At 37.0% G+C, this 17,341-nt stretch overlaps 2 protein-coding genes, 1 non-coding gene and 1 pseudogene across 3 annotated transcripts; all 4 read left to right on the top strand.

Moving 5' to 3' along the window:
- Positions 1-7,680: 7,680 nt before the first annotated feature.
- On the top strand, positions 7,681-9,466 carry LOC105163356 (protein VAPYRIN-LIKE pseudogene; annotated as a pseudogene).
- Positions 9,467-12,092: 2,626 nt separating this feature from the next.
- LOC105163206 (histone H2AX) lies at positions 12,093-12,852 on the top strand. Its single transcript, XM_011081468.3, has 2 exons — positions 12,093-12,377; positions 12,464-12,852. The coding sequence occupies exons 1-2, from the start codon at positions 12,174-12,176 to the stop codon at positions 12,689-12,691; spliced, it is 432 nt and encodes a 143-aa protein (XP_011079770.1). The 5' UTR covers positions 12,093-12,173; the 3' UTR covers positions 12,692-12,852.
- A 1,184-nt stretch (positions 12,853-14,036) lies between these two features.
- Positions 14,037-14,862, top strand: LOC105163205 (histone H2AX). Its single transcript, XM_011081467.3, has 2 exons — positions 14,037-14,337; positions 14,490-14,862. Exons 1-2 carry the CDS (start codon positions 14,134-14,136, stop codon positions 14,709-14,711), a joined length of 426 nt encoding a protein of 141 aa, XP_011079769.1. The 5' UTR covers positions 14,037-14,133; the 3' UTR covers positions 14,712-14,862.
- A 664-nt stretch (positions 14,863-15,526) lies between these two features.
- TRNAA-UGC (transfer RNA alanine (anticodon UGC)) lies at positions 15,527-15,599 on the top strand. The gene has a single exon. It is a non-coding gene; the product is annotated as a tRNA-Ala (tRNA).
- Positions 15,600-17,341: the final 1,742 nt, after the last annotated feature.

Raw genomic sequence — 17,341 nt, forward strand, 5'->3', positions numbered from 1 at the left:
CCAAATCACACATGGCCCTGTGGGCCACTTACTCTCTTGACCCGACCCACAAAAGGTTCGACCCATTGACCCTACATATTTATACCTAATCTCGGTCAAACCCTAACTCATTTCTGCCTCTTCCTTCTCCCTCCCGAACCCTGGTCTCTCTCGTCTCTTCGGGTTCTTCCCATAACCCCTGGAGTCCTGTGTAACCTCCCCTTCCCAATAATGGCCGTTTCCCGGCCATTAATGGACAGCCCGTTTATATGGCTGGTCTGTTTTGGTTCGTGGGGATAAGCCGAAAACCGAACTCTCTCTTCTCCTGTCTCTCTGATACTCTGATATTGCCTTTGTGGCATAAGCCTCCGTGGTTATCTTAAAGCCTTTGTGGCATTCTCCTTTGTGGTTGAAATAGAACCTTTGTGGTTCGGTTTGCCTGAGTGGCTTGTGTGATTTGAGCAACCAGTGAGGTGCTCAACCTTTGGCCTTGTGTAGGCCTTGGGTTTTACGGCTCCTGAGCCTTACAGTTGTCTTTGACCCCGTTTATTGTTATCTTATTGTTTCTGGTTTATTTCTGGTTTCTGTTGTGCTATTCCTTAGATTACTTGTAATTCGTTATAGGAAAGCCTGTAATATTAAGTTATTGTTAATTTCTGTAACTGTGTAACGTGTTGTAATTGTGCCGGAGATCGATCCACTCCTTACAGTGGTATCAGAGCACCAGGGGGTGTCTCTGGCTTGAAAAGCCAAAACGGTAAACTCGCTTCAACTCTTAACTCTTTAAATACCGGTCCCAGTGTCCCAACCCCTTCCCTACTCACCTCCCTTGGCCGGGCTCGAGAAGCCGTCGGGTATCTAGTGGAGGCGTAGTGAAGGCCCCTGCAAATTTTTTCTTTTAATTCCTGTTCTGTAATTATTTCTGTGATTGGGGATTTCTCTGCTGTTTAATATCTGCTCCTATCTTTTGAACTGAGAACACTGTGTACTGTGAAACTTGCTGAAAATGTCTGGTTATAATTTACAACCGTTTGATGGTAAAACTGATTTTAGTATATGGCAGCAAAAAATGAAAGGTATCTTAATACAACAAAAGGTTTTTAAAGCAATCGATGGAAAATATTCTGAAACAGTTTCTGAAGAAAAACGGCTTGAAAATGATGAGTATGCTTACAGTTCTATTATCTTAAATTTATCTGATTCTGTAATTAGGAAAGTTGGAAAACAGAATTCGGCTAAAGAACTTTGGAATAAACTTGAGGAACTCTTTACTGAAACTTCACTTCCTAGCAAACTTTTTCTGTTAGAAAAATTTTTTAGGTATAAACTTGATATTTCTAAAAATATTGAAGAAAATATTGATGAATTTACTAAATTAGTTCAGGACATTAAATTAACTGGAGATAAAAACATAGATGATTATACACCTATTGTTTTATTAAATGCTATACCTGAGTCTTATAGTGATGTTAAGGCAGCAATAAAATATGGCCGTGATAATGTGTCATTAGAAACTGTTATTAGTGGCTTAAAATCAAAAGAAATGGACTTAAAAACAAATGCTCCTAGTACCAATAGTAATGAGGTAAACTTTGCAAGGGGAAGAACTAAGTCTAGGAGTAATGATAGTGATAAAAATCATAAATACAGAAAACATAGTAAAAGCCGTAGTAGAAGCAGGGGAAGAAGTCCATCTAGGAGTAAAAATCATAATAAAAGAAATGATAAAAAGGATTATAAGTGTTATAATTGTGGGGGTAGAGGACATTTCATAAAAGATTGTAAGAAACCAAAAAAGAATAACCAAAATGACTCTGCAAATGTTTCTGAAGAAACTTCTGATGAAGTTTATATGATTTCTGAAACTAACCTTGTTGATAATTCTAATAAGTTTGAATGGCTTGTAGATTCAGGGTGTACTTTTCATATGACTCCTTATAAAGATATTTTGATGAATTTTAAAACAGAGAAGTTAGGATCTGTTTCTATGGCAAATCAGAAACTTTGTGATGTTCTTGGTTTTGGAGATATTTTTCTGAAATTTGAAAATGGTTCTAAACTTACCCTTAGAGGTGTTAGATATGTACCAGACCTTGCCCATAACTTATTATCTTGTTCAGCCCTTGAAGAAGATGGGTTGGAAGGGAGATGGGGTAAAGGGGTAATGAGAATCACCAAAGGGTCTTTAACCATTTTTAAAGCTGAAAAGAAAAGAAATCTCTATCTTTGCAAGGTTCAATATGATTTATTCTCTGGAAATGTGTCTGAAATTTCCAAATCTGATTTGTGGCATAAAAGACTTGGGCACATAAGTTTAAAAGGACTTGAATTGCTGCATAAAAATGGATTTCTGCATGATAAACCTACCATTTTGAATTTTTGTGATGAATGCATTCTAGGAAAACAGCATAAAGTCAGTTTTCCTACCTCCTCATATCCCGTTCCCACTTCTTCAAAATGCATATTAGATTACGTGCATGCAGATGTGTGGGGTCCTGCAAATATTGGCACACATGGTGGTAATAAATACTTTCTTTCTATTATAGACAATTATTCCAGAAAAGTCTTTGTGTTTCTTATGAAACAAAAATCTGATGTTTTTGAGAAGTTTCAAAGCTGGAAAAATTTAGTTGAAAATCAAACAGGTTTTAAACTTAGAGCTTTGAGAACTGACAATGGATTAGAATTTTGTAATAAACAATTTTCTGAACTTTGTGAAAAGTATGGCATTAAAAGACATAAAACTACACCCTATACCCCACAACAGAATGGTGTAGCAGAAAGAATGAATAGGACCTTGCTGAATAAAGTCAGGTGTCTTTTAATAAGTTCAGGATTACCTAAAACTTTTTGGGGTGAAGCACTGTTAACTGCAGCATATCTAATAAATAGATCACCATCTGTGCCTTTGTTTGGAAACATCCCTGAAAAATTATGGTCTAACACTGATGTTGATTTATCTTCTCTTCGCATTTTTGGATGTTCTGCTTTTTGTCTTGTGAATGGTGATAAATTAGATCCTAGGTCCCAAAAATGTGTATTTATTGGTTATCCAATAGGTGTTAAAGGTTACAGATTGTGGTTAAGAAACCAACCAGGTTTTAAAGTAGTTGTAAGTAGAGATGTAATCTTCAATGAGTCTGAAATGCCTTGCTTGAACACTGCTTCTAAAACCACTGAGAATTATAACATTGAAAATACCTTTAATAAGGTGGAACCTAACACCCTAGATAACCAACAAGGGGAAGATTTAGGAGATAGAGAAGAAAATCAAGAAGATCATAATGAAATAGAAAATGAAGTCAACTCTGAAAACTCTTACCAACTAGTAAGAGATAGGGTACCTAGGCAACGTAGAATTCCTACTAGACTAAGAGACTACCACTTAGCTCTAAATGCTGAGAATATTGAACCAAATTCTTATGAGGAAGCTTTAGAAAACCCACATTCAAAAGAATGGTTGTCTGCTATGCATGATGAAATTAAAGCTTTAAAAGAAAATAAAACATGGGTCTTAGTTCCTAAACCTGAAAATGTCTCTGTGATTGACTGCAAATGGGTTTTCAAAGTAAAAGAAGAAGATAACAAGAAAAGGTTTAAAGCTCGATTAGTAGCTAAAGGTTTTACACAAAAAGAAGGAATAGATTATACTGAAATCTTCTCACCCGTAGTTAAGTTTACTACTGTAAGAATTCTGCTTGCTTTGGTTGCTCAATTTAATTGGGAACTTAAACAAATGGATGTAAAAACTGCCTTTTTGCATGGAAACCTTGATGAAAAGATTTATATGTCTCAACCTTATGGCTTTGTTGACAAGAAAAATTCTGATCTTGTATGTTTGCTTAAAAAATCTCTATATGGACTTAAGCAGTCTCCTAGGCAATGGAACAAAAAGTTTGATCAATTTATGCATTCCTTAGAATTTAAAAACAGTGCATATGATCCTTGCCTGTACTTTAAGTATGTCAATAATGTGCCTATTTTTCTTGTCCTATATGTAGATGACATGTTAATTGCCAGCTCTTGTCTAAGCATGATTAAAGAGTTACAGAAAAATTTGTGTAAAATTTTTGAAATGAAGGATTTAGGAGATGCTAAAAAGATACTTGGAATGAACATTGAAAGAAATAGGTCCAATTCATCTATTTTCTTAAATCAAACACCTTATATTCAAAGTATTCTTGAAAAGTTTTCTATGTCAACTTCTAAACCTTCTTCTGTGCCTCTTGCTGCTCACTTCCAGTTAAGTAAGGATCAGTGTCCAAAAACTGATTCTGAAAAAGAAAAGATGAATAAAGTGCCCTATTCTAATGCTATTGGTTCTGTCATGTATTTAATGGTTAGTACCCGACCTGATATTGCTTATTCTGTTAGCTGCTTGAGTAGGTATATGTCAAACCCTGGCTCACCCCATTGGGAAGCCTTGAAACATCTTTTAAGATATCTTAATGGTACTAAGAAACTTGGTATAAACTTTTCAAAAAGTCCTAATGGAGCTAAACTTGTTGGGTATGTAGATTCTAACTATGCAAATGATAGAGATAGCAGAAAATCTACTACTTCATACATTTTTACTTTATGTGATGCATGTATAAGCTGGAAGTCTCAGCTACAAAACATTGTGGCCCTTTCAACCACTGAGGCTGAATATATTGCCACTACTGAGGCAATAAAGGAAGCCATTTGGTTAAAAGGATTACTTTCAGAAATTGGTTTTCTAAAAGAAAAACTCACTGTTTTCTCTGATAGTCAGTCAAGCATCCAACTTTGCAAAAATCCAGTTTTTCATTATAGGACTAAGCATATAGACGTAAGGTACCACTTCATTCGAGATGTGATAAATAAAGGTTTGATAAATCTTGAAAAAATAAAGTCTGCTGATAATCCTGCTGATATGGGCACTAAAAGCTTATCTTTGGAAAAGTTTAAAAGCTGTCTTGATATACTTAATATCTGAACTGTTATTCTGTAACCAGTTTCTTTCTTGCAGGGACCATCCTTTAGGCGATGATGAAAGCCTGAAACCCACCACCTTGGTTTGGACCAAGGTGGAAATTGTTGGGAAAATTTGGCCCAAACCAAAGGTGATGGGCCCTCACTTCGGACGGCCAAATCACACATGGCCCTGTGGGCCACTTACTCTCTTGACCCGACCCACAAAAGGTTCGACCCATTGACCCTACATATTTATACCTAATCTCGGTCAAACCCTAACTCATTTCTGCCTCTTCCTTCTCCCTCCCGAACCCTGGTCTCTCTCGTCTCTTCGGGTTCTTCCCATAACCCCTGGAGTCCTGTGTAACCTCCCCTTCCCAATAATGGCCGTTTCCCGGCCATTAATGGACAGCCCGTTTATATGGCTGGTCTGTTTTGGTTCGTGGGGATAAGCCGAAAACCGAACTCTCTCTTCTCCTGTCTCTCTGATACTCTGATATTGCCTTTGTGGCATAAGCCTCCGTGGTTATCTTAAAGCCTTTGTGGCATTCTCCTTTGTGGTTGAAATAGAACCTTTGTGGTTCGGTTTGCCTGAGTGGCTTGTGTGATTTGAGCAACCAGTGAGGTGCTCAACCTTTGGCCTTGTGTAGGCCTTGGGTTTTACGGCTCCTGAGCCTTACAGTTGTCTTTGACCCCGTTTATTGTTATCTTATTGTTTCTGGTTTATTTCTGGTTTCTGTTGTGCTATTCCTTAGATTACTTGTAATTCGTTATAGGAAAGCCTGTAATATTAAGTTATTGTTAATTTCTGTAACTGTGTAACGTGTTGTAATTGTGCCGGAGATCGATCCACTCCTTACATTGTTATTTTTTTTTATAAGGGGGTAATTTACACATTTGTAACATTATAGGAAAGTAACATTGCATTTTTTTCCTTCAAAATCCAGTCCCGACCACTTGATTGGATTAGTAGAATCGTCGCTCGATCCATAAAATAGTATGATCTAGTTCACAAAATCGGACTAACCTCTTAAAATCGTTCTATTTTTTATAATTGGTCAAATTGTTCATTGAACAAAACCCAATTGACTGATTCATGAAATTTTTTAAAAATTTCAAAATTTGATACAATTTAAAACTGAATCCATGACATTTCATATGAAATTAAGAAAAAGTACCAATAAACCAACACCTATATTATAATAATTATTTGATTACCTAAGTTGCTAATTAAATCATAATTGATAGAATATGATTTATATATTATTTTAAGAATGGAGGATGCTAACTAGTTATTGAAAATAAAATTTAGTTATAGCTTAATTATACTGGTAAATAGTTTGTTATTTTTGCTATTACACAATTATTCAATTTTTATTCTTGGTCTAAAAATTTTAATATATTGATTTTACTATCAGATTTTGTTGCACTTATAATTCCTCATTAACTAAAAAAAATTATATTTTTGCATTTTATATTATCCTTTTATATATTATTTTTTTATTATAACATAATTATGACATCACTAATTCGATCATAATTTCTCCAACAATTGAACCAATAACCCTTGACCCCATCGATCTTCCAACTCTATCAATGATTCGAGTTTTAAAATATTGAGGATCCCAACTGACTCGGCCCAGGCCCACATATTTAAGCCCAAATTTGTACACAAAATAAGGTATAGGCCCAACAAAAATAAAGCCTTTTTATTTGGGCCATGTGGAGCTGCTCAAATACATATCTTTTCAAATACTTATGCTGGGTTTTAATTTTTTACGAAATTATGAATTAATGAGTGATCATACGATAAGATGTAGAAAAAGTAAAGAGTCAATAAAATTTATCTGCTAATTTTGATAGTTAGAAAATGATGAGGAAACTGAAAGATGAATGGAATGCGAAGATCAACGTAGATTTTGTTTTGGTTTATATTATGCAGTCATTTTGATAATTTTATTAAGAAAATAAAAATAATCGTTCCCCATATAATCGCTAATTCTTTTCTTAAGAGAAATAAATATTCCTATAGAATGCGTAATTCATTTTTTTTTATTTAAATCAATCACATATGTAGGAATGAACTTGTGAATATCAATTTAATTACCACTCTATCCCTATATACTGATCATGGGCTAATCTTATCTTATAATTTACAGTGCTTTATCCTGCAGAAAATATAATTTTTTGCATATTTGAATGGTTGTGGTGATCAAGTTGGACAATGTCCTGAAACTTGTAAAATTTATAAAGGGTAAATTATAGTGGGTTCTCTTGAGGTTTGCGATAATTATAAATAATCACTCGTTATTCAAAAAATTACGAATATCCCCTAAAATTATAAATACCTAACAAATATCCATCTCCTATAATGAGGTATTTGTCAGGGTAATTTTAAATTTACAAACAATAAAGAATATTTTAATTATAGCAAAATTTTAAAAGATAATTTACCCAACTATAAAATATCAAAGTCTTGGAACCACGTAGGTGAAAGGAAAATGGCAAGTCCCCAAAATTCATAAACAATGGAGAAAAACAGCCAGGCTGCTCAATATAAAATGAAGAAAACATTGTTTTTGTTGTATGATTGACCACTTTTTCGAAGTTTACACCAATCACACAACAAATATATTGCACTTATCATATAATTATTTTAGTTTGAACCGAAGTGGGTCAGAATTTTCCTGAATGAAATTGGATTTCTCCATCCTTTTTCTCACAATAAGTTGAAAAGCTGCATGTACTTTTCCCTCCTCAAGTTGGGCTAAAGGTATCTTCCTCAGTTTTTCAATTTTCTCAATTCATCCACCATCAAAAACAGGCCAAATCTTGATACACAAACACACTGCCATTTATAACACAAAGTCATAGTACATACCAAACAGAAACAACCAACTCCATAATAAACACCACTCTCTCCTCCGCAAATCGTGATCAAGATCAACCAACTTGGAGATCATGGACAGGCTAATCAAACCCGACGTGCAGACGGTCGACTTGTTCTTCAACAGAGGCGTAAAGTGTAGCCAGACTTTCAAGCTAACCAACCTGATGCACGCCATGCCTGTGGCCATTTCCCTCACAACTTCCAACCCACAAATCCTCTCCTTCCACCAACCTTTCTCTATTCTCCCACCTCTCTCAACTTCATCATTCCTTATCCAACTGAACAAGCCATTTGATCAGCCTCCTCTCTCCACTCCTCCGGCCACAATTCTAGTACGATCGTCCACTCTTCCCACTGGAAAAGCCCATCAAGATGATCTCCGTCGCCTCTTCTCCAAGCCAGGGCCGCACATATTCAAGGATGCAACTCTCCCTATCCACTTTGTCGGGCCACAGGCTGCGGAGTTTCTGCTCACGTCTTCATTTGAGACCATATACATCAATTCTGTTTTCTCAAAGGCAATCTCTTGCTGTGATGAATCTCAGCTCACTTCTTTGCTCAGCGTGGCTGCTATTAATGGGAATTCCCACTTCATTTCGGCCCTGATTGAGGCCGGAGCTGATGTTAATGATAGGGATCCGGAGGGAGAGTCCATAATGTCCTTGGCTGTGAAGTCAGGAAAAGCTGATGCTGTGCAAGTCCTGATTCAATCTGGTTATGTAATCGATAACATGATTGACCGTTTTTTACACGTTGCCGCGGCTATGAACAAGGTTGACATACTGGAGATTCTCTGTCTCAGCTACATGGATATCGACTTGGATTCAGTAAATTCTCGGGGCCAAACAGCCCTTCACCTTGCAGCAATTCATGGTCAAGTTGAAGCCATGCAGTTTCTTGTTTCAGTAGGGAGCAATGTCGATAGCACGGACTGTTTTGGCTGGAGTCCCCTCCATTATGCTGCACAAGAAGGCCATTTTGAGGCAGTAGAGTTCTTGCTAAACCACTTGGTTTATTCAAAATACGCGGTCACTAAAGAAGGCCAGACTGCGTTTGCCTTGGCAGTCGAAAGGGGCAACTCGGACCTATACGATTCTTTATGCTTAGGGGACCTGTTGCAGAGAGCTGCAAGAATAGACGACGTGCATGCGATCAAGAGTTGCCTGGATCAAGGGGCTGACATTAACGGAAGGGATCAAAACGGTTGGACTCCTCTGCACAGAGCAGCATTCAAAGGGAACATTGAAAGTGTGAAGGTTTTGGTTAGCCAAGGAGCTCGTGTTGATGTTGTCGATGGCTGGGGCTATACGCCTCTTCTACGGGCAGTTGAGGCCGGAAATGTGGAGGTTGCCGTTTATCTTTTGTCCCGTGGGGCTAAAGCCAACCTCAAGAGCCTCAAAGGGAGGTTGCCCTGTGACTTTGAGTGTCTCAAGAACCATCCTTCTCTTGTGATCCCTTTAGACCAAGCGAAAGAAATGGATTAGATCTTGACAAACGTACCATGGTTTTAGGCCTTTTTGTTAGTCTTTTGCTGTCTCTCTATGTACAGTTGGTGATTTTTCTTGCAGTGTTGTATGTTTTTGTATGGTCTTAGAATTGCATTTTGTCCGACTCCATGGTTGCTGATTCATGTACATCCGAATTCATGGGGATTTTGTGATCCGAATTGAGCATTTAAAGTTTTTATGGATTAAAAATTCCAAAGAATCAAAGATGAAGTATACTATTCAAAGCACTAACCAGACTCTTCCAATAATTCAAAGTTAACTTATCTTGCTCAAACATGTGAGTGAGTCAATTATTTGAAGATTATTAACAATTATAGTCTCTTTCATCCAAAATTCAATACTTCTCCCATCTCTAAAATAATGCATGAATTAGTTGTAATGTCATTTCATGCTTACATAGCTAGAAACAAAACTCCACTTTTTGCTTACCTAATTATTGTTATTATTAAATCTCTTATATATATAAGTATATGATTAAGTGGATTTATTAATATATTTCAACCGAAAGTCCCGTTAATTCAACTCAACATCTAACATAGTTTATATTCAAATTCAAATACAAATACGTGCTATCTTATTAACGATGATAAAGAAATACTTTGTACAAGTTTGACTAATAAAATAAAACTATTCCATTCTTGATCTCATGTAAATTTCCTTGTCCTTGTTAGGCAAATTTAAGTTTTAAAAATATCAAAGTCTCTTTCAGTGCCTGATTTTGCTTCAGCTCTAATTAGAGTTGGTGGTAAAATAAAGATGGTTTAAATGGTTCCACAGTCACAGATCCCATTTTCAGACATTGCTAAAGACAAAATTACACTTTTTGCTACCAAAACTCAAACTTAGGAATTGTGGGAGATAAGGAATCTTAGTCCTTTCAGATGCCAATGTAATAAGCCAGCCAACATATTAAACCCCAAACCCAGTAAGTCAAACTTATGTATATCAATTAGAAGGTTGATTCATCAGCCAAATGCTTACAGATTTTCAAATTAACATTTATTATATACTAAAAATTATTGTAAAAGCTTCAACTACCCATTCAATCGGTATATAAAATAAAAGTGTCGATTATTACAAAGATTATTGTTTCATGAGAATAATCATTAAATTTCAATAGTTTTGATCGCAACAGATTAATGAGAGTTCCATAATATTGGAGGATGTTCGTTGTGTATAATTTATGAAAATATATGTGTTGAATTTGAATAATATTTTAATACAATGAAGTCATTCATGTTTACAATAGGGAAAAGAAAAATGTATCTTCATGTATTGTTCTTTTGCAGTTTTTGTTATATAAACATAATTTATTAAGGGCTTAATTGCATTTAAAAATCAATAAACTTTTTTTAATATTTTGTCTAAGAATGTGGCATATGGATATTATTAATTTTGATTATCCGTATGATCCCTCTTATCTTACGCTTTTATTAATAATAATAACAATCTTCTCAATCAGAGAAACATAACAATATTGAGTTGTGGGCCTCAGAGGAGAATATTGAGGTTTTAATATTGGGTCGAAAACATCCTAGGTAAACCCAATTTATATAGAACAGGCCCATTTTAGGACTTGTTCCTCTTCTTAGTCATTTCCATTAACAATCTCAGTGGTCCAATAGGGAAGAGCAATGGGCCGCACGATTTTAAGAATAAGCCCATTTTTAACTTGTTGGGCTTTTGGTCAAGCCCATTGGCATTCTGGGTGGCCTGTTAATAATGGGCCGCACAATTTTAAGAACAGGCGACCTTATTGGGCTCAGACCCAACAGCCCAGCCAATCTGGGTGGCCCAATAATGAATATTAATGGGCCGTATTGGACTCGGTCATGCCCATTAGCAACCTGGGTGGCCCAATAATGGATATAGTCAGCCGGCCGCGATAGTTTAAGGTCAATAGTCAAGGCAATTTGGGCGGCCCAATAATGAATATTAATGGGCCGAGTGGTTTTAAGAACAGGCCCATTTTCGACCTTGTTGGGCCTGTACTGAGCCCATTAATAATCTTAGTGGCCCAATAATGGAGAGTGATGGGCCGCACTATTTTCAGACTTGAGGATTCTTTAAAAGAAGCGGGAAATGAGTTTAACAGCCACGGTGGCAATCCTTTGTAACCACCAACAAACCAATCAGGATCAACAACTTACGATGCCACGACGGGCTTTTGGTCAAGCCCATTGGATTCTGGGTGGCCTAATAATTATGGCCCGCGCAATTTTAAGAACAGGCCCAGTTTAGACCTTATTTGACTCGGTCAAGCCCATTAGCGACCGGGGCGACCCAATAATGGATATAATGGGCAGCGAGATTTTAAGGTCAGACCCAATTTAAAATTTGTTGGGCTTGAAGTCAAGTCTATCTGGGTGGCCCAATAATGAATATTAATGGGCCGAGTAATTAAGAAGAGGCCCATTTTAGACATTGTTGGACTCTGACAAGCCCATTTGCAACCTGGGTGGCCCAATAATGAATATTTATGGGCCGAGAGATTTTAAGAACAGGCCCATTTTAGACATTGTGGGCCTTTATCAAGCCCATTAATAATCTCAGTGGCCCAATAATGGATATTGATGGGCCGCGCTATTTTCAGACTTGAGGATTCTTTAAAAGAAGCGGGAAATGAGTTTAACAGCCACGTTGGCAATCCTCTGTAACCACCAACTAACCAATCAGGATCGAGAACTTACGATGCCACGATGGAAATCCACGTGAAGCACAAATCCACCAATTAGAAGACAGATGATATCCTATATAATCGTCGCTCGCCTCCATTTCCATACACAACTCAACCGAACTCTTGTAAGCATATTCAAATCTCAGAATCACTCCAGAAAAATAAAAGAATTTCTCCAGAGATCATGGGTGAACAAATTCCGGCAACGAAGTCCGTCGGAGGCCGGGGCAAGGCTAAATCCAAGGCAGTCTCTAGATCATCCAAAGCCGGCCTCCAGTTCCCCGTTGGCCGAATCGCCCGTTTCCTCAAGAAAGGCCGTTATGCTGAACGTGTTGGGTCTGGCTCGCCAGTTTACCTTTCCGCCGTCCTCGAGTACCTCGCCGCCGAGGTGTGCGGAGTTCGATAATGTGTCTCTCAATTGACCTTCTTCTCTTTTGGATGTCTGTTTTGATGTTGCGTTTTTTTGTATGTTAGGTTTTGGAGCTCGCTGGAAATGCGGCGAGGGATAACAAGAAGAATCGGATTATTCCGAGGCATATTCAGCTGGCTGTGAGGAATGACGAGGAGTTGAGCAAGCTGCTCGGATCTGTTACAATCGCGAACGGCGGCGTGTTGCCTAATATTCATCAGAATCTTCTGCCGAAGAAGACAGGTGCTGGTAAAGGAAAGGGTGAAGGCGGATCTGTTTCTCAAGAATTTTAGTTGTATCTGCGCTTAGGTTCTTCTTAGATATCTAGTTTAGTAGTTGTTTTGGTGGTTGGAACTTGGAATCGTCATTTCAGAAGAAAATGAATATTTTGTTGATATGATCATGATGTAAAGTTTGTGGGCATTTGGTTGACATGATCACGAATATTTACCAACTCTTCTCTATTTCTGATTCATTTTGCTAGCAGTTGAAAGTAGCAAATAGTAAAATTGTAGAGACAGATTAAGCTTTTATTTACCATTTCTGGTGAAAAATTTTGGTTTCAGTCTTGAAAATGTTGGAGAAATTTAATCAACCTTCTGTTTGTGATACAAAACTGTTCTTTGGGATTTGGATTGAAGTACAAGAAAGTGTTTCAGAAAGTGGATAAACCCATAAATGTTAATTGAAATTTTTACTTGACCTAAGTTTAGTTTAGAATAAACAAATTGTATTGTACCTGAAATATTAGGGATACTAAATCTTGAAATAAGTTTATAGTTGATGAGTTCACTTTAAAATCATTTACCAATAAATTACACTCAAATAATTCAACTTCACTCTTCCGTCTCTACTTTTATATATTTACATAAAATATATGTTTATGTAAGAACCATCTTTTTTATTTTATGGTGCTATAAAAAATTTGATTATTTCATCATCACTTTTTTTTTATAGAAAAAAACAACATCATGGTAGCATTAAAGGTTAGAATAATAATGAACTAAACAATTAGGTAAAATGAGCGCCATAATTGAGCTGTTAATTGATGATTCAAACCTTTTTGTTTTAGTTTATTGGTCAAGAATAAAATAACTAAAGTGAATTTTGTATGTTCGATTTCGAAATACATGACATGATCAATCAATAATTTTTTTTAAATGGTTGTGTACTCTTATTATAAGTGTTCGAATTTTTCCTAATTAATAATAGGAACAATTATACTTTCTTTCCTAAAGTTCAGTATAATTATATGTGGATTCTGTGGTTTGAAAAAAAAAATAGATTTAACGCTTTTGAAATTTGCTTCATTTTTGTCGGACGGAAGCAAACCTAAAAAATGTTAGATATAATTTTCAAACTATATGAAATGTATATATAATTATGTTAGATTCTAAGAAAAAGGAGCGTAATTATCTCTTAGAAATAAGATGAATTGTAAATTTGTAAGCTGAATGTGAATAATGTTTCGTTTTTAAGGCGCGAAAATGGTTTTCCAAAAGTCAAAAATTTCAAAATCGTTTTGAGTATTCGCTCCACTTATACAATGCCACGCTGGCGATCCTCGCTCCACTCTATCAGCCAATCAAAATCAGGCTTTACTCTCTATATAAGGCTCTCTGACACACACACATTCATTCCGTCTTTGTGTAGGATCTCTCCGCTCCAAATCTGTGCAGATTACGGTTTCCTGTAATTTCTAGGGTTTTTGAATCGCTACTAACTGTATTGGGAGATGAGTTCCGCCGCCGCCGCAGCAACCAAAGGTGGCAGAGGCAAGCCTAAGTCCTCCAAATCTGTTTCGCGTTCCTCCAAGGCTGGCCTCCAGTTTCCCGTCGGCAGAATCGCTCGTTTTCTTAAAGCCGGTAAATATGCTGAGCGTGTTGGTGCCGGTGCACCAGTGTATCTCTCTGCTGTTCTGGAATACCTCGCTGCTGAGGTGAGTTTCTTCTATTCCGTAAATTCAATTGATTTGGCGTATTTTGGATTTGGTTTTGCTTGCCTCGTCCATACGCGTACTAGTTTTTGATATGCTGGTTTACCGATTGGTTGATTAGATCCTAATTGATTGTAATTCGTTTTCTTTGTCAGGTTTTGGAGCTTGCTGGAAATGCGGCGAGGGACAATAAGAAGAACAGGATTGTGCCCAGACACATACAATTGGCGGTGAGGAATGATGAGGAATTAAGCAAGCTGTTGGGCAATGTGACAATTGCTAATGGTGGTGTTCTGCCGAACATTCACCAGAATTTGTTGCCTAAAAAGGCTGGAGGAAGGGACAAAGAGATTGGCTCTGCGTCTCAAGAGTTTTAGGACTTTTGCCGTTAATTAGACGGCTGGATTGATGGGTATACTTTGTAAAGGGTTGGATCATTTTTTCGTTTGTGATGAAGTTTGGTCCTTGTCAAACCCGGATTCTGCTTTGGTGGAATGAATGATAATCTCTTCCTTCGTTCTTTCTAAATATCTGCAGCCATTAATCGTCATTTTCCTACTTTATTCATCTGAAGTTTTGTCGAGAAGCTGAGGTTTTATTGTACAAATTTCATTTATCCCTTCCAGCCTCTGCTGTTTGTATAAACCTAACTGTTGCTTTATGGCGTAGTATGGTTGCTTGGTTGGGTTTATATAATCGGTTGCAGCTTCTACATATTAGTATTCTCCTTAACATCCTAATTTTTAAATGATATGCGAATTTGTGTTGATCTTGTTGGTGTTCGGATGAATAAGTTAATAACTCTGATAGGCTGGGGTCAGAGTCTTTCTTTTGATTGTAATCGTTCACTGCATTACCTGTTTAGAAGATGAGCATTTGATCAACGCTGCATTACCTCCAGTTTATAGTGAATTTAGTGAGACGAATCTATGTTCTTCCCTTGTTATATTTATGGAGAAAGAGCAACTGTAGGCCACTGTTAGTATAAATGGAACTTGAAGAATTGTAGATGAATGTGGGTCGCAGTATTTCGTTTCTCCTATATGAAGCCTATTCATGTTAATTTTGGGGGCCTCGATATAATCGCGTGATAAGTAAATACGCCACGAACACCCTCCAGTGATCCAAGTCTAGAGATTGTAATGTTCTGCGCACATATTTAACTTTGGAGTAACTATCTAGCAGACGTGCCGGGGATGTAGCTCAAATGGTAGAGCGCTCGCTTTGCATGCGAGAGGCACGGGGTTCGATCCCCCGCATCTCCACCTGAAAGTATTCTTTTTCGTTCCTGTGGCTACGAATGAGATTAATACATACTCAGGCATTTATCTTTTCCTCAACTTTCAACTATCTCTAATCTTCTTTTGCTTTTTGTTTGTGCATTAGTAAGAAGTAGCAAGGCAATTGCCAATATAGGCAGAAATAGTGCTCAAGGCTACAGAACAGAACACTTTGCAACGCAGATCACCTCGCAGTCTAGCTGTTACTACTCGTAGGAATATGCATTTTTACATTATGCTTTTCATTGATATAGAGTCAAAATCAACAATACTTCAACCCATGAATCAATAATCAATCAACTGTATCATTGACCATACTGTAGAAATCTTCAATGAACAGCACAAAGGTATGTGACAAGCTTCTTGACGCACCAGAAAATCCATCTCCCAACAAATTTCCTGCCTTGCTTTACATGAAGTTCAGAAAGCATTGTAGATGAAGATCAGAGAGTGATATCATATATTGGCAGTGAACTTTGGTCATCTCAAACGAGTTTGTAGATCTTTGAACGTTGAGCACCTAAAGAAACCAGAATCCAACATGAAGCAGCCAGCTGGGAATATGCTACTTGTAAAAACAGCACTGAGCTGCGAAAGGGTTTATAATAGAGAACCATGCATAATTATCTAAACATTCATGCCTCCGACTGAAGAGGGGGTGGGAGGGGATGACTTGATTTCTGGAACAATAGCCAATCCTCGCCAACAAAAAGCATTACCCAAACAATGTTTTGCCTTTCCTGAATACATCAACTTAACCAAACTGCAGTTTTACTCTAGGAGAAAGTGGGAAACTAGGATCTCAGCAAAAGTAGTTGACCATCCACAAAATGCTCTGAGCACTTATGATAAGTAGCAATTTTTCTTTTCATAGTTCCTGATCCAATCAGGCTGCACTAATATATTGATTAAGCATAAAGGGATAGGCCACAAATGCGACGACAAAAGTTGACATAGAAAAGATTCAGAAATATGTATACTCAGGACTTTTGTTATGCGTACAGTAGTTCATGTTTAAGAATATAGGTATGTCACATGCACAATACGTTATAAAAATACAATAAAATAGAAGATAAAAAGGCATCATTATCACATACAGATAACATATAATCTGTGTGAATTCTGGATTCAGTTTAATGCCAATTCATCACAGATAAAAAGTGGAAGGATATACTATATGTTCAGTAGACCTCCAGTCCACAAAAAATATGAGAACAGCTAGGATGCTGAAAATCATTCACAACCTACAGCCCTTGCACAATATTACCAGCAGAAAAAATCAGTTTATCATGCAACAAGATGGCAAAGTGTATGCTCCATAGGCACAATAACCACTGCCCCATTAGAAAATGTACATAAGAAAACATGCTACTTGCACTTATTCAACAACATGATTTATAGTTCAAAATCCAAACAGTATGTCACCTCCTAAAGCATACTGGCACACTTAACACTGCCAAAAGCACAATATACCAACCAAACAAGTTGCAGTTACGTTTTTAGTTTAACATACACTTCTAGCACCTTTTTAATCATTGGCCCTGCATCCAGTTGACAAACAATGCAGATGATATAACTTCAAAGTCCTTTATGACACCCAGGATATACTTCTGGAGTACATAAGTCCAAAGACTAAGTCAGTAGAGAAAAATGGAAATGCAGTTCCGGAAACAACCCAATCTGCGATTAGACAGTCTCATCTTCACAGAACATATTACAAAGGGTAC

The sequence above is a fragment of the Sesamum indicum genome, linkage group LG6 (genome assembly GCF_026168435.1).
Source record: "Sesamum indicum cultivar Baizhima isolate 11 linkage group LG6, ASM2616843v1, whole genome shotgun sequence".
NCBI lineage: Eukaryota > Viridiplantae > Streptophyta > Magnoliopsida > Lamiales > Pedaliaceae > Sesamum > Sesamum indicum.